Source organism: Salvelinus fontinalis, chromosome 13 (assembly GCF_029448725.1).
Source record: "Salvelinus fontinalis isolate EN_2023a chromosome 13, ASM2944872v1, whole genome shotgun sequence".
In the NCBI taxonomy this organism is placed as follows: Eukaryota; Metazoa; Chordata; class Actinopteri; order Salmoniformes; family Salmonidae; genus Salvelinus; species Salvelinus fontinalis.
The window spans coordinates 26063021-26088864 of NC_074677.1; the positions used below are offsets into that span (position 1 = coordinate 26063021).

The window sequence follows — 25844 nt, forward strand, 5'->3', positions numbered from 1 at the left end:
TACATGTACATACTATCTCAATAAGCCTGACTAACCGCTGTCTGTATATAGCCATGCTACTCTTATTTTCAAATGTCTTTTTACTGTTGTTTTATTTCTTTACTTACCTACACACACACACACCTTTTTTTCACACCATTGGTTAGAGCCTGTAAGTAAGCATTTCACTGTAAGGTCTACACCTGTTGTATTCGGCGCATGTGACAAATAAACTTTGATTTGATCTCACCTTGTGCTGCTGCCTGTGCGGCCCGGTCCCTGTCGGCTCTCTCCCTGTCGGCCCTCTCCCTGTCGGCCCTCTCCCTGTCGGCCCTCTCCCTGTCGGCCCGGTCCCTGTCGGCCCGGTCCCTGTCGGCCCGGTCCCTGTCGTCCTGCTGCTGCTGGGACTGGGCTGGAGAGTTGGCTGGGCTGATCACATCGATGGCTCCTCCACTGGGGATCTCATACCGACTGGACGACACTGCAGGGCCAGGCACAGACACACACACACTTATAAAACAACCCTCTCACTAACATATGAGATATTAGAATTTGTATTTATTTTTTGTTATTTGCTATGTTGTTAAGTCTTACATGTTGGGAATTAAAACGCAAACCAAATCTATATCCAGGTTTCTAACCACCACAGCAGTGTTCCGTACTGCCTTCCATCCCATCTGTCCCATTGTGTCTACGTTCTATACTGTTCTATGTGGAAGACTCACAACTGCTGGAGGAGTCGGAGCTCTGGGAGCCTCTCTCCCGGGAGTCCTTATCCGAGGCGATCTGGCTCGTAATGATGACGTCAATGAAGTTGGCGGCCGTGATGGTGGTCTTTCCTCTGGTCCTCAGCTCTTCCTCGATGCGTGACTTGCTGGGAGGACCCTTGTCCTTACTCCCCTGGGGACCACTGGGCCCCTCAGCATATCCTGGGTGGAGTTTCCCCCCTGGCAGAGACATTGGGCCGTAGGGAGACTGCATGGAGTGTCTGTCTGCCTCCTGCTGCTGCTCGTGCTGCCGCCTGGCCACCGCAGATGATGATAAAGACATGTCGTCGTCTCGGTCGTGCTTGGAGGAGTCCTTGCCCTTGTTGACGTCCATTTGAGGGGCGGAGGCGGCAGCGTCCACCAGGGCAGCCAGGGCGTCGGCTGCAGTGCTGTAACGGGCTCCTGCCTGGGCTGCTGCCGGCCTGGAGGGGGCAGAGAGAGGTAGAGGGTTATGCCTCGATCACACCAACAGCGTCATCATGCAAAATGGTATGCAGCATCATCTGGATATGTATGCAACACAAGTTAAACATTCACCTTCTGTCAAGCTGTCTACGCATAGTTTCATGCATACGTTCGATAAATCCAAAGTATGCACCACACAGAACACACTGCCCTCTGCAATGCTGCATGGCAAACACAGCGTTCCATTGGAAATTAATGCACTTCTGGTGTACCAAAATGCAATGACGCTATCGGTGATGGAGGCGTTAACATTGTATTGGTATTATATATATATATATATATACATACATACACACACACACTGAACAAAAATATAAACGCAACATGCAACAATTTACTGAGTTACATATCATTTAAAGAAATCAGTCAATTGAAATAAACTAATCTATGGATTTCACATGACTGGGAATAAAGATATGCCTCTGTTGGTCACCTATAAAAAAAATCAAGTGGATCAGAAAACCAGTCAGCATCTTGTGACCACCAGAGTATGTGAGCGGAGCGAAGAGCAGTGTGTGACTAGAGCGCAGAGTTAGATTCCCAAAGGCTGGTGCGTCGGCCTTCTTGCACGCTACCACTTTCGCTCCAGTAGCACTCACTTCATGAGCTCAGGGCATGCCCGCTCCAGCATGCATTTGTAGTCTACTTATGTGCTGCTATAGACCCTTGCTTTAGCTACTGTCATGGAGTTCACTAAATATTGATGGTATACTTACTACGTGCACATGCTAAATGAAAGGAATGAGATGGGTTGCTAACTAAGTGTGTCATTGTAGCAAAATATTTATAAACTAAAACTCAGATCTCTTAAAAGTTTCATTCATTTTTTCCCATTACACACACAGCCATAATATGATTTTGTCCCAATAGGCCTGGCTTATTCTCACTTTCAAGGAGCTTTCACTTTTGATTGGGCTATTTTGTATGAAAACCAAATTCCTACCTATAAAAATAAAAACCTCTGCATCTACGCCCAGCCTGGCAAGAGTGGCCAAAAGGGTGTTTAGTATCTCCAGTGGCTCTGCAAGCACGGTGAGGATATTCTCCAATGCTGGCCTGCTCTCCAGGCACCATCGCATGAGCCTGAAGCCACATTCTCACACCAAACTCCTGTTTTTTTTTAAAATTATTTTTAAAAAAGCAATGCAGACGGAGCCTAACTATGCATTTTTCGTTTAATTTGTATTTAATTGTAAGTAAGTCACAGCCTATATATGCAATTTATAGACTAATGATTTAATACAACAAAATGTTGTTTAAATGTGGTGCACTTTATGTCCCTACCAGCCAATTGCGTCTCACTCGCAAATGCTTCACAATGCATTTCTTTGTAGGCTACAGCCTTGAAATAATATAGTATACATTACATTAATAATACATTTTCGTTCAATCGTGTTTGGCTCCTGACCTATTTAGAGTGCATGCTGTTTAATATGACATGTAGCCTATTTCAAATGATGAGCACTTCTTACATGAAACTTTTTTTATTAACTTCTTATTTACATTTACATTACATTTACATTTAAGTCATTTAGCAGACGCTCTTATCCAGAGCGACTTACAAATTGGTGCATTCACCTTATGATATCCAGTGGAACAACCACTTTACAATAGTGCATCTAACTCTTTTAAGGGGGGGGAGGGGGGGGGGGTTAGAAGGATTACTTTATCCTATCCTAGGTATTCCTTAAAGAGGTGGGGTTTCAGGTGTCTCCGGAAGGTGGTGATTGACTCCGCTGACCTGGCGTCGTGAGGGAGTTTGTTCCACCATTGGGGTGCCAGAGCAGCGAACAGTTTTGACTGGGCTGAGCGGGAACTGTACTTCCTCAGAGGTAGGGAGGCGAGCAGGCCAGAGGTGGATGAACGCAGTGCCCTTGTTTGGGTGTAGGGCCTGATCAGAGCCTGAAGGTACGGAGGTGCCGTTCCCCTCACAGCTCCGTAGGCAAGCACCATGGTCTTGTAGCGGATGCGAGCTTCAACTGGAAGCCAGTGGAGAGAGCGGAGGAGCGGGGTGACGTGAGAGAACTTGGGAAAGTTGAACACCAGACGGGCTGCGGCGTTCTGGATGAGTTGTAGGGGTTTAATGGCACAGGCAGGGAGCCCAGCCAACAGCGAGTTGCAGTAATCCAGACGGGAGATGACAAGTGCCTGGATTAGGACCTGCGCCGCTTCCTGCGTGAGGCAGGGTCGTACTCTGCGAATGTTGTAGAGCATGAACCTACAGGAACGGGTCACCGCCTTGATGTTAGTTGAGAACGACAGGGTGTTGTCCAGGATCACGCCAAGGTTCTTAGCACTCTGGGAGGAGGACACAATGGAGTTGTCAACCGTGATGGCGAGATCATGGAACGGGCAGTCCTTCCCCGGGAGGAAGAGCAGCTCCGTCTTGCCGAGGTTCAGCTTGAGGTGGTGATCCGTCATCCACACTGATATGTCTGCCAGACATGCAGAGATGCGATTCACCACCTGGTTATCAGAGGGGGGAAAGGAGAAGATTAATTGTGTGTCGTCTGCATAGCAATGATACGAGAGACCATGTGAGGATATGACAGAGCCAAGTGACTTGGTGTATAGCGAGAATAGGAGAGGGCCTAGAACAGAGCCCTGGGGGACACCAGTGGTGAGAGCACGTGGTGCGGAGACAGATTCTCGCCACGCCACCTGGTAGGAGCGACCTGTCAGGTAGGACGCAATCCAAGCGTGGGCCGCGCCGGAGATGCCCAGCTCGGAGAGGGTGGAGAGGAGGATCTGATGGTTCACAGTAAGGCAGCCGATAGGTCTAGAAGGATGAGAGCAGAGGAGAGAGAGTTAGCTTTAGCAGTGCGGAGCGCCTCCGTGACACAGAGAAGAGCAGTCTCAGTTGAATGACTAGTCTTGAAACCTGACTGATTTGGATCAAGAAGGTCATTCTGAGAGAGATAGCAGGAGAGCTGGCCAAGGACGGCACGTTCAAGAGTTTTGGAGAGAAAAGAAAGAAGGGATACTGGTCTGTAGTTGTTGACATCGGAGGGATCGAGTGTAGGTTTTTTCAGAAGGGGTGCAACTCTCGCTCTCTTGAAGACGGAAGGCTGCAATCTTATGGCTGCAAGGGGCAGCATTGAGTAACCTGGAAAGAGGTGGCCATTTCAAACGGCCTCTTACTCAATTCTTGCTCGTACAATATGCATATTATCATTACTATTGGATAGAAAACACTCTCTAGTTTCTTAAACCGTTTGAATTATTTCTCTAAGTGAACCAGAACTCTTTCTGCAGCCCATTTCCTAGCCGGAAGTGAGATTTCCAAAAGCGAGGTCTTTTTTCAAGAGCTTGTCTATAAAAGGGCATGTCACTTGGGACTATAGAAACACGTCATACACCTTCCCTTGGGTGTCATGCGGAAGTGAGAGCAGAAATGACTTGATTATCTCGTTCTGGGATTGAATACAGCCTCTTGGAGTGAGAGGTCCGCCATTATTTTTTTTCTCGAAGGCGCGAAGTTGGACCTGGAATTGCCTCCTGGAAAACCGTTGTTATAGGTGAATATGATCTACGGCTTCGATTTTATTTGATACATGTCACAATATCATCCTAAAGTATGTTTTTTCAATATAGTTTAATTATATTATTGAAATTTATTCGGGACTTTAGACGTGATGCGTTGGAAGAATTTGTTCAAGAAGGAGAGGTTAGCGCCGCACGGCCAGTGTGCTTGCTAATTCAAGAGGGAAATAGTTCGTTCTGGATCCAAACAAAGACGGTTCTGGACAATGGACCCCTTTACAACATTCTGATGGAAGATCAACAAAGATAAGGACCCAATTTGGGATGCTATTTCATATATCTGTCGAAATGTGCTATCGCTACCGATTACTTGGAATCAATGCTGTTGTGTGTTAGCCATTGCAGTAAGCTAATATAACGATGCTGTAAAACACTTAAATCGGAAATATTGGCTCTATTCACAAGATCTTTGTCTTTCATTTTGCTATACACCATATATTTTTCTGAAATGTTTTATGATGAGTAATTAGGTAGTTGACGTTGGTGTCTATTTACTCTGGCTACTCCCGTGCTATTTCTGACTGTAGCTATGATGGTAGCATCAATGTAAAACTGATTTATAGCTAAAATATGCAAATTTTTCGAACAAAACATAGATTTATTGTGTAACATGTTACAGGACTGTCATCTGAGGAAGTTGTTTCTAGGTTTGTTTGGTTGGATCTTGGTTAGTTAGGTTGGCTTTGTGCATGCTACCTGTGCTGTGAAAAATGTCTGTCCTCTTTTGTATTTGGTGGTGAACTAACATAAATATACATGGTGTTTTTGCTGTAAAACATTTTAAAAATCGGACACGTTAGCTGGATTCACAAGATGTTTATCTTTCAAATGCTGTATTGGACTTGTTAATGTGTGAAAGTTAAATATTTAAAAAAAAATAGATTTTGAATTTCGCGCCCTGCAATTGAGCTGGATGTTGTCATAAGTGTACCGATGTCGGGCCAGCCAGCCTAATGAATGGAGCGACCGTTTTTCCCCCTGTGAGCGCAGGATGTTTTTTTTTAGCGGAGCGGTTGGAAAGGACGTTGAGCGCCAGAACAGTGTGCAAGCATTTGCCTCATGACACATCTCCTTCGTATAGGGTTGATCAGGCAGTTGATTGTAGCCTGTTGAATGTTGTCCCACTCCCCTTCAATGGCTGTGCGAAGTTGCTGGATATTGGCGGGAACTGGAACACGCTGTCATACATCGATACAGACCATCCCAAACATGCTCAATGGGTGAGTATGCAGGCCATGGAAGAACTGGGACATTTTCAGCTTTCAGGAATTGTGTAAAGATACTTTAAACATTTTTTATTTAACTTTTATTTAACTAGGCAAGTCAGTTAAGAACAAATTCTTATTTTCAATGGCGGCCTAGGAACAGTGGGTTAACTGCCTTGTTTAGGAGCAGAACGACAGATTTTTACCTTGTCAGCTCAGGGATTCGATCTTGCAACCTTTCGGTTACTAGTCCAACGCTCTAACCCCTAACCCTTGCGGTGTGGGGTCGTGCATTATCATGCTGAAACATGAGCTGATGGCGGCGGATGAATGGCTGGACAATGGGCCTCAGGATCTCATCACGGTATCTCTGTGCATTCAAATTGTCATCAATAAAATACAACTGTGTTCGTCGTCTGTAGCTTATGCCTGCCCATACTTTAACCCCACCATGGGGTAAACCGCTCCCACACGAAGCTATACACATTGTCTGCGGTGTGAGGCCGGTTGGAGGTACTGCCAAATGAACATTAAATTCTCTGGCAACATCTCTGGTGAGCATTCTTGCAGTCAGCATGCCAATTGCACGCTCCCTCAAAACTTGAGACATTTGTGGCATTGTGTTGTATGAAAAAACCACACATTTTAGAGTAGCCTTGTATTGTCCCCAGCACAAGGTGCACCTGTGTAATGATCATGTTGTTTAATCAGCTTCTTGATATGCCGGAGGTGGATGGATTATCTTGGCAAAGGAGAAACGCTCACAAATGTTTATTTCAGCTCATGAAACATGGGCTCAACACTTTAAATAATGCTTTTACATTTTTTGTCCAGCACACAGTCAAAAGTTTTAGAACACCTACTCATGCAAGGGTTTTTCTTTATCTTTACTATTTTCTACATTGTAGTTGGTTGGTTGAGAGAATGCCAAGAGTGTGCAAAACTGTCAAGTCAAAGGTGACTTTTTTGGTTACTACATGATTCCATGTGTGTTATTTCATAGTTTTGATGTCTAAACTATTATTCTACAATGTAGAAAATAGTAAAAAATAAATTGAATGAGTAGGTGTGTCCAAACTTTTGACTGGTACTGTAAATATATAGAACAAGGGACAGGGTAAAGAGTAGAAGGGCTGTTATGTTTTGTGAGCATGTACAGGGTTTTCATTGCAAACGGCATAACATTAAAACATTTAGTGCAGGCAGGCATGCTCCTGACGTGTTGCGGTTTGCAACTGAAAGTATGCCCATAAGAATGGATTAACAGTACACACACACACTAAGACTCAGTGTACATGAGGTGAGGTCAGGGCTTACCAGGCCAGAGCGGAGCAAGCTTAGAGACTCACATGAGAGGGGTGATTACGCCCTTGCTGTTGGCTCCCTGGAAGATGCTGGGCCGCTGCTGCTGCGCTTCCTGTGACCTCATAGAGGGGGAGGGGCTACGCAGGTATCCACGGCTACCTGGTCTGTCTGGCTGCCCTTGACCTGGGGGACAAATAAGAGCGGACTTCAATAACAGAGAAGAGCAATTCAAAGTTGGAAGCATATAATGGCTTTTCCAACACTGTCCAATCGAAATAAACTACTATTATATAGCTCACATTCACATGCATTTCTGTATTATTGATGACAGTACAGCACTATACAATATAATGACAAGTCTCACCTCCACGCATGTAGTCATTGGCAACCGCTGCAGCCACTGCTCGCTCACGCTCTCGTTGTCTTTGCTCCTGTTCCCGCTCCCTGTGCTCCCTTTCTCTCTCTTTTTCTCGATGCTCCCGCTCACGCTCCCTCTCTCGTTCTCGCTCCTGGTTGGCCGCTGCAGTAGCTACGAGGTGGGCTTGGTGGCCTGTAGACACAAAGAAACAGACAACACACACAGCAGGGTTACACACCATTAGGGCTGCAAAGGGTCGGAAACTTCCGGGAAATTTCCATGGGAAGTAAGCCCGGGAATTTTGTTTAAATTCATCAAAAAAAGTTAGCTTATAACAGTGAACCTTTTTTTGTGGGACACAAGGCAATTCTAGGTCTTGTGGCATATTTCGGTTAAACTATCCTAAATTCAATGGAATTGCACCCTCTGCATGCACAGCGCACTCTTCCATCACATGTACAGCCGATGCTCAAAATCTTGCACACTAATGAGATGCTATTGAGCCCACACTACTACACTGTCTGAGCCAAGGACTACATGCTTTCTGGTAAGTTTTGATTACGATACTGGGTGGGGTGAATATATTTTATATGACAAACATGATTTTTTGTTAACTAGTAAATAGTAGCCTACAGCAAAACATGTTTAAATCATTTATAACAATTTCTGCTAGTTTGTTGTTGCTACTATGTGGGTTTTATATTGCTTGAGCCTGCTAATTGAGGAGTGTTAATTCACCTGTTTCCATGTTTCATTTTTAAAACATTTATCTTACAAAGGAGTTGTTTAATCAAACTGCTTAACTATTTATCTGTACATGGAATTGTATTTATTTAAAAAAATACAATTTACAAAATAAATTCTAATCTTTACAGGAAAATGCCACGGGCACTATCTGATGTGTAGAGACATTTCACTGCAGCTAATGTAGAAGGAAAAGCTGTGTAAATTTGCAAATATTGTGCCAAATCATATGTGAAAAAGGCAACAAAGATGCAGAATCTGACCAAGGGCATAAAGTTCCCTCAGCGCTCACAACAAGCAACCTCTGACAAAAGTTCCTCTACTTCTATTCGAGGTGAAAATTATGAATCAGACACCTTATTGATAACAACAGCTCATGGTCCTCCTGGAATCAGGAGTTTATTTTGACCCAGTGGAGGAACGTAGTCAGAGAAAGGCTGATGCTCACAGGCAATGTGTATTGGAAGAGATTTCTGAATGTCCTTCGCCCAGCATACACCCCTCCAACCAGCCATGCTTCATCTACCCATTTTCTGGATGCAGAGTTCAACAGAGTTCAAGGTCAAGCAAATCATAGAGAAAGCAGACTGCATTACAATCATCTCTGATGGGTGGTCGAATGTTCGTGGGCAAGGAATAATTAACTACATCTCTCAACCAGTATTCTACAAGAGCACAGACACAAGGGACAACAGACACACCGGTCTCTACTTTGCAGATGAGCTGAAGGCAGTAATCAATGACCTTGGACCACAGAAGGTATTTGCACTGGTCACAGACAACGCTGTGAACATGAAGGCTGCTTGGTCTAAAGTGGAGGAGTCCTACTCTCACATCACACCCATTGGCTGTGCGGATCATGCATTGAATCTGCTCCTCAAGGACGTCATGGAACTGAAAGCAATGGATACACTCTACAAGAGAGCCAAGGAAATGGTTAAGTATGTGAAGGGTCATCAAGTTACAGCAGCAATCTACCTCACCAAGCAAAGTGAGAAGAATAACAGCACCACATTGAAGCTGCCCAGCAACACCCGTTGGGTCGGTGGTGTCATCATGTTTGACAGTCTCCTGAAGGGGAAGGAGTCTCTCCAAGAAATGGCCATATCACAGTCTGACGATATGGACAAGAGGATCCTCCTGGATGATGTATTTTGGGAGAGAGTGGTAAGCAGCCTGAAACCTATAGCAGTAGCCATTGCACAGATTGAGGTAGACAATGCCATTCTGTCTGACGTTCAGACTCTGCTTGCAGATGTAAGAGAAGAAATCCGTACTGCCCTGCCCACTTCACTGTTGTGCCAAGCAGAGGAAACTGCAGTTCTGAAATACATCAAAAAGCATGAAGACTTCTGCCTGAAGCCCATACACGCCACAGCGTACATGTTGGACCCCAAGTATGCTGGCAAGAACATCCTGTCTGGTGCAGAGATCAACAAGGCCTATGGTGTCATCACTATCGTGTCTTGCCACCTTGGCCTGGATAAGGGCAAGGTTCTTGGCAGTCTGGCGAAGTGCACTTCCAAGCAAGGGCTGTGGGATGGAGATGCAATATGGCAGTCGTGCCAACATATCTCATCAGCCACCTGGTGGAAAGGACTTCGTGGATCTGAAGCTCTTTCCCCTGTTGCCTCCATCATCTTCCAAATCCCACCAACATCAGCCACCCCAGAGCGCAACTGGTCCTTGTTTTGGAACACACACACCAAATCCCGCAACAGGCTGACCAATACAAGGGTTGAAAAATTGGTGGCCATCCGGGCAAATTTGAGGCTTTTTGAGCCTGACAGCGAGCCATCCTCAACAAGGTTGGAAAGTGACAGTGGAGATAAGGCCTCAGAGTCTGATGTTCAAGAGGTGGACATTGAGGAGGTCCAGGGAGAAGACATGGAAGACAGAGGAAGACAACCAAAGCTTAAGTTTAGACTATCACCGTGATGTTGACCAATCTTTCAACAGCGGTCGCATGGTAGCATCTCAAATTGAACTTCTAACAAAGCGAATGTCTGATTTTGAGAAGAGAAGTTACTGAACTATGTGTTTATTTAGATCTGGTCCATAGAGGTGCGTAGACGTATGTTCAGATTCTCAGAACTCGGGAGTGTAGCAGGGCAGAGTGCTTAAGGGGCTGTGAGGTTAGGAGGAGGGTACGAAGGAACAAGAAGGGTGTCAGGTTGGGGCAGGATGGGGTCCTCACCTGGAGATATGGAGGCTTGGTTGAAAGGCCTAGGAGGGAAAGGGGGTTGAGCTCCGGGGATGTAGGTGATGCGGTCCAAAGTGGGAGTACCTGTTCCCCCAGGGTGAGGCAACAGGATAGTTGGAGGCATCTGGGCTAGATCAATAATCCCTTTTACAGACAGAAGCAAAGGGCCAACAGTGAGCAACATGAACCAAATCCATAGGATCAATTTGAAGAGTTATGAATGAACACTTTGTACAGTAGCCTTGGTTTTACCAGTCACCTTACTCTGAACAATGCTCAAGGTGTGTGGAGTGGTGGTCACCTTGTGAGAGGCAACCACTGGGCAAATGAAAATTGGAAGTTTGTCAATACCCAATTTATAAAATTAAGTATTAGCTGTAGTCAGCTGCAGCACCAAAATATACATAAACAAATCAGCTATAGTAAACTAAAATTCTAAATCAATATGATGCAATTTGTGAGGGTCATTTGCTTCTGAGCGTCTGGAAAAAGGTAGCCACTAATTCACAAGCACACAGTCTGCGTACTATCCCCCCACCTCCCTCCCGTGAGAGAGGGACACACAGACAGCCAGCCGCCAGAGTCCAGTACCTCGCGCTCCGGGAGGGTAAGACAGAGCTATCGGTTGCTGTTCCCGTGGCGACAGGCCCCTGGCGACATCGGGCCGTGGGATAACCTGCATCTGCTGGGAGGTGATATAATCATTGAGGATGGTCTGCCTCGTGTTCTCCATGGTGTACAGCTGGTAGGTGTTGTGGTAGCCCGTTGGGGACGGCTGCCTCGGGAACATGTACGCAGCTGCAGTGGGAAAGAGGAGGATAGATGAGGAGCAAACAGAGACCAATAATATGAACAACAGGAGCGCTCCTTACTAGTGATGCACCGATATAACATCTAAAATAATCCTATTTTATAAGACAGTTCTTATATGATTAATTGTGGTCGGACCCATCTATGTGAAACAAGCCACAATAAGGATTAGCCTTCAAAATAAAAGTACAGCATAACTCTATTTGTATTCATTTGCAGGCTAGGGCTAGGTTAGGAATGCTGTGTTGCATGTGTAGCGCAAAATTTTACGTAGCGTCATTATATCATGTACCAACGTTATATAGGTATGCACGGTAGCTTTGACATCGGGCCGATACCGATGTTGGCATTTTTAGCTAATATCGTCTGATTCCGATATATCGTGGATCCCTAACGTCAACTGACTCAACCTGAGACTGGACATTCAGTACCTATGAATGAGAGACGCCAAAGATACCCTTCATCAGTTTACCCAGAATCATTCTATCATTCCAGGATTCAGGCCTATTACTGTGTCGTTTAATGGAGGTTGGCTCAGGTTCATTGGAGTGGCTGTGTAGCGTGTCCTACCTGGGTCCAGGACGGCCCTGTGGAAGAGGGCAGGGTCTAGGTGTGGAGGCAGGTGGAACCTGGGCTCTCCGGGGGCCATGGGGCGGTGGTGGGGGTCGAAGGGGCTGTGGGAGGCCATAGGGTGGTTGGGGTCACCCCCTGACACAGGAGACTTGGCTGGAACACTGTCCCTCTGAGTGGGGGTCATGGTACTCTTCCGGTCATGGGACGCAGGCTTCCCAGAGCCTGGATAGGGGAGAAATGATCACAATTACAAATTGGTTTCATCAATACAAAATCACAAAGTTGGTTTATATATAGTACTGTAAACATAACTAGCTAATATAAAAATGTGTTCAACACTTTCAATGTCGGAAAATTGTAATGATGTAAAGACCCATAGCAACACATCATCGCTTGTGAACTGATTGCTGTACAGTGAAACTACATGGTGCAGTCAGATACAGCTGACAGGATACATCTGCATTGAAAGTGAAGAATAAGAGAGGGATTGTCAGACGAGACGTACCCTCCTGTCCTCGGCCCAGCATTGGCGAGCCTCTGGACATAGAGCTAGTGCTGTAGTTGACCGGTGTCCTGCGGGCGTCGGCATCTTGGTACATGCCCGGGCTGAGCTGGGACTTTCCTTGCTCCTGGTGGGTGGAACGCAGGACGGAGGTTGCCGAGTTGACCACAGAGGTGTGGCGCGCTCGCTGCTCCGCTGCCGCCTTGCTCTCCTCATACTTGGCCCGCTCCATGGCCTCCAACGGGGGCATGGTGTGACCATGGGGCAGCCTACTGGGACTGGTGATCAGGGACTTGACGTTGTGCTTGATGGCCGACTGGCTCAGAGGATGGCCCTGGTAGAGAGAGGAGAGGAGGGGAGGGATTAGAGTCTGCTGGTGACAATGGACAGACCGACACGATGCACTCAGTCAAATCAGGCTTATAAAATACACTGTCACACACGCCTACACACACAAATGTGCTCACTCTCTCAAACACGCACCTGGGATATGGAGCCCTCCATGGAGGCTCGGATGTTGGCAGCCATGTCGGGGGTCTTGCGGGGGTCCTGTCCAGGCTGCTCCTGGCGGGGGATCTCGTGGATGGAGCGGCCCATCTCCTTAATGGTGTTCACCCCCTCGTAGGGCTTACCCTTACCTATCCCCCCCTCAAAGGAGCGGATGGGTGGACTCTCCCTCTTTATCTGCTTGCCATACTTCATGCTCTCCTCATAGGCCTCTGCAGAGGTTCTGGGTGTACCTGGAGTGGGAAGAGAAAAACACAAAGCTGGAATCTGTACATGGTGAAAACGACAAGATATTACAACAACAAAGAAGTTACTTCAAACAACAAACACATTTTCTTTCCCTTGGACATCATTGCACAGCATTGTTCCTCTGTTTCATCAACAAAACAATAGCAAATGCGTTGGGGGGGTGAACAGTGGTGTCATTGCAGATTTCAGCTTTAATGTGGGTTACATTTACATAGTAAAAATCATATCTGATTAATTTAATTGATTTAGCTGTTTTCAAATGACTGATTTACATACAGTTGTATCATTATAATTATCTGATCTGCCAGGTTCTCGCTCATGCCCCAGTACATCTGAGTTTTGGAGCTGTGATGACACCTGAACGCTTAATTACCTTGCATGATGGATCCAGTCATCATGGGCCTCTCCTTAGACTCCCCGTGGGGACTGTCTCTGGGCAGGGCTCGGCTGATCAACCCTGACAAACACACACACAGTCAGTCACTCTCACACAGTGGCCTGAATATATGCACAGAGACGAGGGTAAAAAAAAACACACACACACGCCTTACCTTCGAAGGGGGCTCCTTCTCTCCCGGGGTGGCCTCTGGCGACCTCCATCATATCATAGGAGCGTTTGAGCTCATGGCCTGTCCTGGGGCTACGCGTGGCCTCTCTTGGGTTCTTAATGGCTACGGAGGCAGGAGCTGATTTACAGATATACAAAAGGATCAAGGTCAGAGTGACCACTAACAAAACTTAGCCTTACCGTCGTAGGAGAGGATGTGTCCACTCTTGCCTTCGTAGATGACGTGTCCCTTGGCCAGCTGTTCCCGAGCCTTCTCTGGACTACTCAGGTCCTCCGTGGGCAGCTTGGTGATGGTGCCCTTCAGCAGGTCAGCCGCAATGCTGGACCCGGATAGGGCTGGCGTGCCCTGGTCACACGGAAGAGAGAGAAAGGGAGAGAGAGAAATAGGTCCAGAGAGAGGGAGAAGATCAGCAACCAGAAACTATTTAATAAATGTTACATTTTTCATTTCAAAGAAATTTGCTCCAAGAATATTAGACTACTTCATAGAATATACACAGATTTACATAATCATAAACTAATTTGTTCTATAAGACATCCATAGACAGGGTGGTGCTTGGACACACATACTGGTTTAGCAATGTTAATGTCATTCTAATACCTGTGTGATTGATCCTCTGGCTGGGTTTCCCCTGCTGATACCCCCATCCATTGGGCCTCCTAGAAGGAAGACAACAGAGAGAGGTTGGTATGCATGGATACATGAGGGCTGTACAGTTGGCATTTTATTCCTGCTCAGAATCACTCAAGCTCAATGCCAATTTTCCCCTCATTTTCCCTGAACTGTGCACTTGTTGACTCCAAGGATGTAAAATATCATTGGTGTAAGAAATATGGTACACTCTGGCTACACTAATGTAATGCTTCTAAATCTTTGAAGGGGAGTGAACAAATGCACACTTCAGGGTGAAGAGTAGAGCAATGGCCTGAAGTTCAAACCACACCCCCATGTCACCTCAGAGGTCCGTTGTAGAAGAAGGTGTGAGGAAGACTGCTGGTGAGAGGTGCTAGTTGAACTTGGGCTTGTGAAGGCCCACTCCCCCTCTCTCCCTCTCTCCCTCCCTCCCTCCCTCCCTCCCTCCCTCCCTCACCAGCATGCCACATTCTGTCAGGTCTGTGCAAACAGAGGGCTGGAGAGAGGTAGGGTGGAGGTCGGTGCCAGACTCCTCCATTTCATTCTCCCTCAGCCTGCGATAATGCTCTTTTTCTCTTAAATTTCTCACAGACCTGGGTTCAAATAGTATTTGAAATATTTAGCCCCAGAAATGCAAATCCCACTCATCTGCCACTACAAGCAGGCAAACACTGAGTATTTGAAAGATTTAATATAGTGTTTGAACACAGGTGTGGTTTCTGAGTATTCACTGTTGGAATCTGCATCGTTTGGTGAGTGACACTCACACACTTCACCACGGTGAAAGGGGAACCACACCGAAGGATAAACACGTTGACAAACAGATTGAAAGGTTTTGAGATGGACAGACAAACACGCACCTCTGACTACCCCCTCATACTGCGTCCGGGAGAGGAGTCCCTCAGACTGGCCACGCGGAGAACACTCCTCCTGCTTAATGTAGGACACTAGGGAGAGGGAGGGAGGTGGAGAGAATGAACAGGGGACAATTAGGGAAGGGAAGTGGGATATTTGGGACTGTCACATCAGGTCTGAATGTGATTAAACTTTAACAATATGCCTCTCTCATGCAAATCTAATAGCAGTGGACAGGAGATGATGATAGACAGCAGGGCTATGTTCCAATATCCACACTAGCATACCACTTAGTAAGAAGACATGTATTGGGTATTTATTGTAAGTAGAATTATAGTTTAGTCATTGGGAATGTGTGTAGGGTGTGTGTGTTGTCCAGAATGGCTTGTCATACCAGGCTTGGTGGGGTCCTGCTGCCTGGGCAGGCCCAGGGATATGGAGCCCACAGAACTCTTTGCCCCCTCTGGGCCACCGTAGACAGCATGAGACGGCAGGTACGTACCAGGAGTCCCCTGAAATGGCCGGAACAGACAGGTCAGAATCAGGTCAGGATTGCAAAATTCCAGTTGGTTAACCAAGATCTCTGAAAAACCTTGAAACTTGTCTGGAAATATACAGCAGAGAAATACAAGGAAGGTGCAGTGAACACAAATAAAGGTGGATCCAAGTGACATGTACCAAAGTTTCCCCTTTGGCATATTGGCTAGTAACCGTTACTAAATACAGACTACCGTGTGCTACAAAGGCAAATACCCTTATCGGTTTCTTAGTAAATCATTATCACACAACAAATACTGCTATATTATGACTGAATGAGAAAGAGAGAATGGTGCCGAAAAACTATATGATCACTTCTTCCACCAAATAGAACATACCAAAAGCTCCAGCTACCGTAAAAAAGTGAGGTCATCAATAGCAAATGCCTACTTAAAACATTTTTTTTTTTTTTTAATTGGGGCTATGACATCCTATTACAAATCAGTCTGTCAGTAGATTTGGCAGTATTTTGATCTGAAATTAGTATGGTTTCAAGTGATTGAAACGCATGTGGAAAGGCATTGGGAAGTTCAGAAGATCATCAGGCAATCATTTTGTATGATCTTCTGTGTAGAAAAGATCATCATCGTTGATATTATTTTTCACAGTCTGATTTAGTGCCTGCTCATGTCCACTCTATTCTAATGAGGCTTGTGTTCATTGTAGAGGGGAACAGAAGACCCATATGTGTTGCTGAGAGTCTTATCGTTCAGTGATGGAGTCATAACCTTTTGTAGCATAAACCGTTCAAATGATAGAGCCACATCTGTAGGAAGAAAACAGAAACCACTGTTTATTACAACCGCATCTAGTGGCTGCCGGAGGTTACTGACGTAACGCTAGTTCTAAGAACCAAGCACATTTAAAACGTATTTCAGAGTTTCTCGCATAACCCCATTTTCAAATCAGGCGACCCCACATTACATCGCAACCCCTAGTTTGGGAAACGCTGCACAAGGGACGTAAGCGCCGCTTAGGGCCCCACAACCGCTAGGGCACTCAAAATGCTAGAAACGGCCCTGTCCAGCTACACCTGTGTCGGTCTTTACCAGGGGGCTGGCTGGATCTGAGGCCTCACCTGATGGATAGGGGTCTTACCTGGGAGATGGAGCCACCCTGGATAAAGGAAGGCTTGTCTGTGGGTTTGGAGGTTGGAATGAGCGGAGGAGGAGATGGAATGTTGGCGGGTCGGCTGTGTCTGGAGAAAGTCACACGGACTCCATCAGGCAGGCTCTGGACCACCTGGTTGGGAGCTGGCTGGAGCACTGGGAGAGGAGAGAAAACAGTAAAAGTTAGAAAGTGACACACTCGATAATATGGTCACTTAGCATGAGACTTGTCTAGGATAGGCTGAGTAAGGAAAGAGAAAACACACAAAAAATCGTGTGGCAAGAATAGAGAACCGAGGCACTGAAAAGTATCTGCACGATTGCACCAAAAACACTTCAGGAAAAAATAATCTAAATTGATGTCCAGTATGGATAATGTTTTCTTTGGGTGCCATTCTTTCAATTTGCTACTAAATTCAGCCCAAATTGTTTCTCATTCTCAGCCAGTGAATCATTCATTAGTCTTACCAACAGGCTCCACCCGCATCCCATCTCCCATCTATGAGTGCATGATGATCAAACATTGATTTGCCCTAATGCTGCCCCCACAGATTTCCCAGACTGCAGTGTTCTACCCTGTTAGTGAGTCACAGTGACCGGGATTGACCCGCTCCTTTCCTCCCCACTGCACACCCGTTCTCCATGCCCCTGCACTTTACTAAATCAAAAATGTTATATTTGTCTGGGAGAGTTCCTACAGAAGGCACAGATGTCAGCACCCTGGCAGCTCACACGGGAGATAAGAAAACAAGCTACTCCATAATTAAATACTGATAAAGCCAGGCTGTGTGTGTGTAATGTTAATTCATGATAGGGACAGATAGATGATCAAGGCCAGCTACACTACAGCTGAATCTACTCACAGAGACAAAGGGGAAAGAGTATGGGGGTGGAGTGCAAAAAGAATAAGGCCAACTGTACGAGCTTTAGCCAATGGAACAAGAGTTGGCTACAGCACAAACCGTATGGGACCAGGCTAGGTGAATGGTAGAGAGGAGGTCAGATGGGGGAGGACAGCGCAGAGGGCGGTTACCTGGAGGCACGCTGTAGCGGGAGGCGTTGGGGTCGTTGGGCTGAGGAGAGGCCTTGCTCATGTCCCTGGGAGAGAGCCTGTAGGGAGAGCCTGGCCGACCAGACTGGGCCTCCTGCTCCAGAGCCATCTTCATATCATAAGGCATGTAGGGGAAGGGCTTACCTGGAGAACACAATACAGAACAGAGACACATGAATGAAAACACTGCCACAACAAATTACACACACACACACAAATAGACAAAGAATCAGAAGATGAAACACAATTTAAGGAAATTCGTCAGTTTTCTGAAGACACATGCTGTTGATTTTGATTATTCATTCCAAATCAACTAAAAATGATTGAGAAGCATCTTGACATTGATTCGTAGTTCACAAAACAAAGGCTGCTTTAATGCACCAACACGAACTTCAATTTTGCAGGCTTCTTCAAACATGGTATTGCGAGACTACCCGAAAACCTTCGTGGCTGAATGACTCTTCTGTCGTTCAAAATAGGACCCGCTTCTCTGTCTGTCTGCCTGGGAGGCACTGACTGTGTCCTGCTCTGACACACTCAAGTCATGCGCCTTCAAAAGTCGACCGCAGAATCACTCTCTTCCCCCAGTGGCATTTCAGGAAAAACAAGCCTTCCCCATCAGAGGCTTCATGTTTGCATCAGAGGTGAAATGGGGTCAGCTAACATCTTGTTCTGGCTCAGAAAGACATTTTAGAGTGGCAGTCTGAACCTGCTCTCTCTCTCTCTCTCTCTCTCTCTCTCCTCTCATACTTCCTTTTTTGACAGTGAACCTGACAGAAAAAATGCATTGGCTACAAATAGGCTGCTGTTGGTTGAGAGGCTCAGGTAGGTAGGGACTCAGAGGGAGGATATCGGTGTGTGAGTAGGTGTGTTTGTGTGTACTCTCTCTTACCCTCCCTGTCCACTATGGTGGGGCTGTGAGTGGTAAAGCCAGGGCAGTTGGTGGGTTGTCTGCTGCGCTCAGGTTCAGCCTGGTCCTGCCTCTGTTTCTCCTCCGCGTGGGCTGACTCGTGCACAGCCGTGATCTGGTGCTGGAACATGGCAAAACCGCTGAGGGGGGCTCCTATGGAAATTCCGCCAGGACCAAAAGGAACCACCTACAGGAAGGGGGCGAGGAGAGATGCCCATGTGAGGAAGACTGGGGGGGACACACAAGCTCTGTACAAGTGAAGCGAGCGGCTGATGCGTTGCCCACTAACCCTGAAGTTCCTCTATCTACATTTGTAAGAGTACAGGAAAAGTAGATGTTGATTGGACTTCAGGGTCAGAATTAAACGCATAGTACTAAGGCATGACTTTAAACCATCCCAGAGAAAAGATAATGGACATTATTGGATGACTGAAATGTAAAACTTTAGCTAAACAGTTGTCAGATTTGATAGTGTTCGTGTTTTGCACACAAATCTCAGCCATAGTGCTTAAAAAATGCAGTTTGATCTCATTCCATAAAAAATTAGGAGACAGAAGCACCATAGAAGAGGCCATTGGAGAGAAAGAAATTGACATCAGAAAACAATTTGACAGTGTCAGTACATTAGCATGATTGATTACACAAAACATGGGCACAATTAAATCCATGCTGACACATTGTTCAACTGATTGAATGACAGAAGATTAATGATTGGTAACAAATTGATTGACAGGTTGGTTGGAAAAATGCTGGGGATGATGGACTCACTTGACAGGGAGGTTGGTCTAAACAAGACATGCTTTCACCCTGCTGCCTGCCTCCGTGTGCCTGCCTCTCCGAATGGGCATATCTGATCATAGAAAAGTGTGGGTTGCTATAGTGACTGACCATGGGCGGGATGGCAGCGGCGCGCTGCTGGAGCTGCTGCATGTTGAGGTGGGCCTGCTTGGCCGTGGACATCAGCACTGAGCCGGGAGGGCTGAGCAACGAAGGCTTGTCCATACTAGAGAAAATCCTTAGGTCACAGGAGAGAGGGGGAGACAAGGAGAGGAACGGTGAGACACACTGGTCAGAAAGAGTTGAGGTAATGGTCACAGGAGTTACAATAAAGGAGTCCTGTATGGAACAATTCAATTACCACTAATAATATCAACCATTTACCACCTTAATAATTAATCTAAGTACATTTTGCCCTCATCTGATCCCCTATACTGATAGTATCAACAGCTGAGTGATCATTAGCTTCACCCAAATAGCTTTGTTTTTTAAGTCCAAATCAAGTGGCCATCCCTGTGATCATCATCCTGACCCACCTCTGTCTCTCAGGCTCAGCGTCAACATCTTCGTCGGCGCTGCAGGTGGCGCTGGAGTCGTTGTCTGAGTGGTGCCCCTCCCTCTGCTTCTCTGGCTCCCCCTTCTCCTTGGCAGAGTCAGGCTCCACCTTCACCTGCACCTCCCCGGCCCCCCCAGGCTTCATGTCCACATCCTGGGGCTCGCTCTTGGGGAGCCCATGGCCCTCATAGGCCACCCGGGCCCTCTCCCCATCCTCCTGAGAGCCAGGCTCTCTGGTCTCTCCCTCGGGGCTCTTCTCCAACTTGACTCTCAGCTCTCCGTAGGAGGGCTCCTGGACCCTCCCATTGCTAGCCTGGCCCTTGTTGGACCACTGGTTCTCTGACCCTCCAGCTCCGTCTCCCCTCTGAGAATCCCCTCCGGCCTTGGAGGGGTCCGACGGGGACGGGGCGCTCTCTGTGTCTGAGCTGTTCTCTCCACCTTTATGGGCACACAGAACAGGAAAAGACATGGGTGAGACACACTTAAATCACTATGCATGGCATACATAGGAAGTGACCCTGAGGAGAGGGAGATATATACTGATCCAAGCAGATAGAAATGTTATGGATAAAAATATGCAGTATAGATAAAAAACAAAGACCACATAAAATGCGTAAATATTCTGCAAACCAATGATGGACGCAATGTTGCCTGTGTCTGGCACTGCTGCCATGGAGAGAAGAAACCTGAACATTGAATAAAAAAATAAAATAAAAAAGCATATGTCGATGCCAAGATAAATCTAACACAGAGGTCAAACTGAATCAAATAAAATGCCAAAGATTCTGTCCAAATTTTATTTATTTTTTTATTTTACCTTTATTTAACTAGGCAAGTCAGTTAAGAACAAATTCTTATTTTCAATGACGGCCTAGGAACAGTGGGTTAACTGCCTGTTCAGGGGCAGAACGACAGATTTGTACCTTGTCAGCTCGGGGATTTGAACTTGCAACCTTTCGGTTACTAGTCCAACGCTCTAACCACTAGGCTACCCTGCCGCCAAAAACAAATAATCTAAATGTGTCCCCTCTGACAGAAGCAGGGTTTTAGAACACTGAACACTCCTCCCAGCAGCATTACTGCCTATGCTCAACCACGTGACACTGCAGTCAGATACACCAACCAACCAAGACCGTGAGGACAGTTTGAGTTTCCTTGGGAGTCAATGAGAGCTTCAAAAACAACACATAACAGTGACCTTCTGTAGTCCAGACAACTTTACAAATATCTGATTGTAGTTGTTTGTCATCCGGAGGGGCAGCGAGGCAGCAGGAGGGATAGAGAGAGAGAGACTAGCAGGCTGCAAGGGTAGGGGGAAACCTCTACTACCTCCCTCCTCCCGGTCAGGCGAGAGGCTCAACCCTAAACCAATTTGCTTCACCTCAGCCACTTTGCTTTACCACAACCAAAAGCTGGAGGGAGATGGGCTCCACTCCAAAAGAGAAAGAAAGAGAGAGAAAAGGGGAGAAGAAAGAGGGGGAGAGAAAGAGATGGCCAAGAGCACCAGTCGGTGAGTGATCGGTCTGTAACAAACCCAGGGAGACATTGAATTCATGAGGAAATTTAGGGACAGGATGAAATGGAAAGATCCCAGACTTAATCTGGACTCTCACGCATTAACCTATCCCCATACGTGGCAGAGCATTGCAGGGCAAGGGATTTGAATATTCAATACAGGCCTTTTCTGCCCTGTTACGGCAGCATTTTAGAACTTTAAGAGTGGAGAGAGAGAGCAAGACCAACAGAGATAGAAGACTGCAAGTGGAGTGGGAGAGAGAGGGGGGAGAAAAGAGACACAGAGGAGAAGGAGACCGGGTGATGGGGAAAAGAGCAGAGAGTTGGGGAGAGAGTGGGAGAGGGGTAGAAAGGAAGAAACCGGGGGAGGCCCGGTGGATCAAACGAGTGGAGCGGCACTCAGTGTTCCATGCAGCATGCTTTCTTCAAAGCCAAGGAACAGTTACATAACCCAGACCCAGCAGTCAGAATTAGTTCACATCTTTATTCTCTCGCTTCCCCCCCCTCCTTCTCCCTTTCCATTTGATCCCTTTTTTCTCTCTCATTAAAACTACAGACAGTATAGAGAAAATACCGGGGCTCCTTCGCCATAATTCAGATCAAATTCTCAGAAGACCGACAGTTCAAGAGGCTCTTTCTGAAGTGGACTCACTCTTTTACACTTCGCTTCACTCTTCCATAGAGGCGTTTCTCAAAATATTTCTCATTCACACACACAACTACATTGTTTATTCACTCAGATCAAATGTAAATAAATAATCAAAAACAATTTCTTAACAATGGTTGTGTATTTGTGCTGTGCAGACAGTGTAAGTGTGTCTGAATGCGAGGATAAACAGATGGATGGTGTGCAACATCTCTCTGACTGACCATCACTATCCTCTGGGTTTTGGTCGTCGTCAGCTGAAGCCATGCTCTCGCTCTGAGACGGGTCTCGATCTCCCCGTGCCCGCCGTGTGTCCTGAAGAAACACAGGTTATAGAACAGACTACATCAACTTCACTGCTCCTCTGATTAATACAGAAAATCGATTAAAGATAGTGACAGACATACATGTTCTAATAGACGTTAAAGAAACCAAACCTCTTCACATTGTACCTGAACAGGGGTGTATTCATTAAGCACTAAACTGAGAAAATTAACTGAAACCGGGAGGGACTCCCTGGACGATAAGGTATACTCTTTTATTGCCATTGTATTTACATTTTTGATGTGCCCATATGAACACAACCCTGATAATTAATTGTGTTGAGTGTTGCCGTACCTGCTTGTGCTGCTGGAGCAAGTTGTCCAGATTGTGCCGTCTCTTGTAGTTGAAGTAGAAGTTCTTGCACTGAGCCTCGCTCTTGGTGCCCACCATCTTGGCAATGGCTGGCCAGTTGCGCCCATGCTCGACAAGCCCTGGCAGAGGGGAGAGAGGGAGACTGGGTTGGGATCTGAACCTAAAACAGGCCCAGATTAAGCATATTCATTGAATATTAGCCTACTACAGATTGACACCATCTCACCTGGTAAAACCCGGCAGGCCAACAGCACTTATCTAATCCAACAATTAGCTTTAATGGAGTATTTAATGGAAAGTATTTAGACCCCATGACTTTTTCCAAGATTTTATAACATTACAGCCTTATTCTAAAATTGTATCAATTGTTTTCCCCCCCTCATTAATCTACACACAATACCCCATAATGACAAAGCAAAAACAGATTTTTGAATTATTTCCAAATTTAAAAATAAAAAATATGAAATATCACATTTACATAAGTATTCAGATTCTTTACTCAGTATTTTGTTAAAGCACCTTTGGCAGCAATTACAGCTTCACGTCTTCTTGTTATGACGCTACAAGCTTGGCACACCTTTATTTGGGAAGTTTCTTCCATTCCTTTCTGCAGATCCTCTTAAGCTCTTTCAGGTTAGATGGGGAGTGTCGCTGCACAGGTATTTTCAGGTCTCTCCAGAGATGTTAGATCGGGTTCAATTCCGGGCTCTGGCTGGGCTACTCAAGGACATTCAGAGACATGTCCCAAAGCCACTCCTGCGTTGTCTTGGATGTGTGCTTGGGGTCGTTGTCCTGTTGGAAGGTGAACCGTCACTCCAGTCTGAGGTCCTGAGAGCTCTGGAGCAGATTTTCATCAAGGATCTCTGTACTTCTTCCGTTCATCTTTCCCTCGATCCTGACAAGACTCCCTGCAACTGAAAAACATCCCCACAGCCTGATGCTGCCACCACCATACTTCACCGTAGGGATGGTGCCAGGATTCCTCCAAATGTGACGCTTGGCATTCAGGCCAAAGAGTTCAATCTTGGTCTAATCAGACCAGAGAATCTTGTTTCTCATGGTCTGAGTCCTTTAGGTGCCTTTTGGCAAACTCCAAGCGGTCGGCCATGTGCCTACCACTGAAGAGTGGCTTCCGTCTGGCCACTCGACCATAAAGGCCTGATTGGTGGAGTGCTGCAGAGATGATTGTCCTTCTGGAAGGTTCTCCCATCTCCACAGAGGAACTCTACAGCTCTGTCAGAGTGACCATTGGGTTCTTGGTCATCTCCCTGACCAAGGACCTTCTCCCCCGACTGCACAGTTTGGCCGGGTAGCCAGCTCTAGGAAGGGTCTTGGTGGTTCCAAACTTCTTCCATTTAAGAATGATGGCGGCCACTGTGTTCTTGGAGACCTTCAATGCAGCAGACATTTTTTGGTACCCTTCCCCAGATCTGTGCTGACACAATCCTGTCTCGGAGCTCTACGGACAATGCCTTTGACCTCATGGCTTGTTTTTTGACAGGTGTGAGCCTTTCCAAATCATGTCCAATCAATATAAAATTTACCACAAGGGTGGACTCCAATCAAGTTGTAGAAACATTTCAAGGATGATCAATGGAAACAGGATGCACTTGAGCTCAATTTAGAGTTTCATAGCAAAGGGTCTGAATACTTATGTATCTGTTTTTCATTGTTAATACATTTGCAAAAATTTCTAAAAACCTTTTAGAAAAGGTTTTAGCTTTGTCATTATGGGGTATTGTGTGTAGATTGATGAGGAAATATTTTTTATTTCATCCATTTTAGAATAAGGCAGTAACGTAACAAAATGTGGAAAAAGTCAAAGGGTCTGAATACTTTCCGGATGCACTGTACCTAACTACCTCGTAACCCTGCACTTCCACTTGGTACGCCGTGCATATAGCCAAGTTATCCTTACTCATAGTTACATTTATTCCTTGTGTTATTATTTTTCTGTTTTTTCCTTGAGTTATTATTTTTCAATGTTCTTTGCTATTCTTTCTACTATGTCTTTTCCCCCCCTCTCTGCATTGCTGAGAAGGGCCCGTAAGTAAGCATGTCAGTGTTAGTCTACACCTGTTGTTTACATAGCATGTGATACATGTTCATTTGAAAATGTGTGAATGCTATATTTCACCCATCTCTTAGATTACTTCTATTAATCATATCAGCATCTTTCCTAAAAGTTTGTTGTTGATATGTATGAATTAAATTGTGTAGGACTTAATGCTGCTTTCAGACGACTGATCCCTAATATTCATCATGAGGCCTACGATCAGTACAGCACTACCACCTATCCTCCTTCTCACACGTACAAGCCCTGTTACATACAGCTTACATGAAGATGGGGGGGAGAACGTCTGAGAAAAAAAAGATGGGGGTACTCTCTGACCCATCCAGCAGTAGGCAAAACATAAAAAAGCTGTAGTGAAACTAAGCAGAACACCGTGCCAGCATCTAATGTACACTATGTCAGACAGCCCAATGAATGAAAGTGCTCCTTTCAAACATGTCAGCTTTTAAACCTCTACTCTAAATTAACAGCCCTAGTCACTGTATGATTACAATGATTCACTTTTGGCTGGGAATGTATGACCAACCAAATGATACCAATGGAAAAACAGAATACTGTATCTGGCATCAGCATTCTGCGATACAGAAAATACAGAAATACACAGCAGAGGTAGTAACTCCCTGGGATATATAGGCTAGGTTTGTCGACTGAAGTCTATGTACGGGAGAAAGCGAAAATGTACATGGGTTGGGGGAGGCATGACCAAATAATTTCCAAATCCGCAAACCCACCCAAGACAGCCTTAATTAATCCCCATTAATCCTATT

At 45.9% G+C, this 25844-nt stretch overlaps 1 protein-coding gene across 8 annotated transcripts in view; it reads right to left on the reverse strand.

Moving 5' to 3' along the window:
* Nucleotides 1-25844, reverse strand: part of LOC129868313 (nuclear receptor corepressor 1-like) — a 121391-nt gene that overhangs the window by 6404 nt on the left and 89143 nt on the right. For 5 of the 8 annotated variants that reach the window (XR_008761743.1, XM_055942179.1, XM_055942178.1 and 2 more), the window contains 22 exons: nucleotides 22986-23122; nucleotides 22592-22682; nucleotides 20188-20644; nucleotides 19643-19889; nucleotides 18857-19061; nucleotides 17947-18108; nucleotides 16903-17069; nucleotides 15662-15779; nucleotides 15273-15359; nucleotides 14380-14438; nucleotides 13959-14124; nucleotides 13762-13881; nucleotides 13584-13667; nucleotides 12938-13194; nucleotides 12458-12788; nucleotides 11950-12174; nucleotides 11161-11367; nucleotides 10564-10713; nucleotides 7629-7814; nucleotides 7309-7447; nucleotides 705-1168; nucleotides 230-460 (listed from right to left, as the gene is read on the reverse strand). Coding sequence is in view for 7 of the 8 variants with exons in the window: in XM_055942179.1 (XP_055798154.1) it covers nucleotides 230-460; nucleotides 705-1168; nucleotides 7309-7447; nucleotides 7629-7814; nucleotides 10564-10713; nucleotides 11161-11367; nucleotides 11950-12174; nucleotides 12458-12788; nucleotides 12938-13194; nucleotides 13584-13667; nucleotides 13762-13881; nucleotides 13959-14124; nucleotides 14380-14438; nucleotides 15273-15359; nucleotides 15662-15779; nucleotides 16903-17069; nucleotides 17947-18108; nucleotides 18857-19061; nucleotides 19643-19889; nucleotides 20188-20644; nucleotides 22592-22682; nucleotides 22986-23122 (4290 nt within the window). In the remaining variant the exon portion in view is untranslated. Of the gene's footprint in view, nucleotides 1-229; nucleotides 461-704; nucleotides 1169-7308; nucleotides 7448-7628; nucleotides 7815-10563; nucleotides 10714-11160; nucleotides 11368-11949; nucleotides 12175-12457; nucleotides 12789-12937; nucleotides 13195-13583; nucleotides 13668-13761; nucleotides 13897-13958; nucleotides 14125-14379; nucleotides 14439-15272; nucleotides 15360-15661; nucleotides 15780-16902; nucleotides 17070-17946; nucleotides 18109-18856; nucleotides 19062-19642; nucleotides 19890-20187; nucleotides 20645-22591; nucleotides 22683-22985; nucleotides 23123-25844 lie in introns of all 8 variants that reach the window. The other 3 variants (XM_055942181.1, XM_055942180.1, XM_055942182.1) reach the window with 3 other exon arrangements.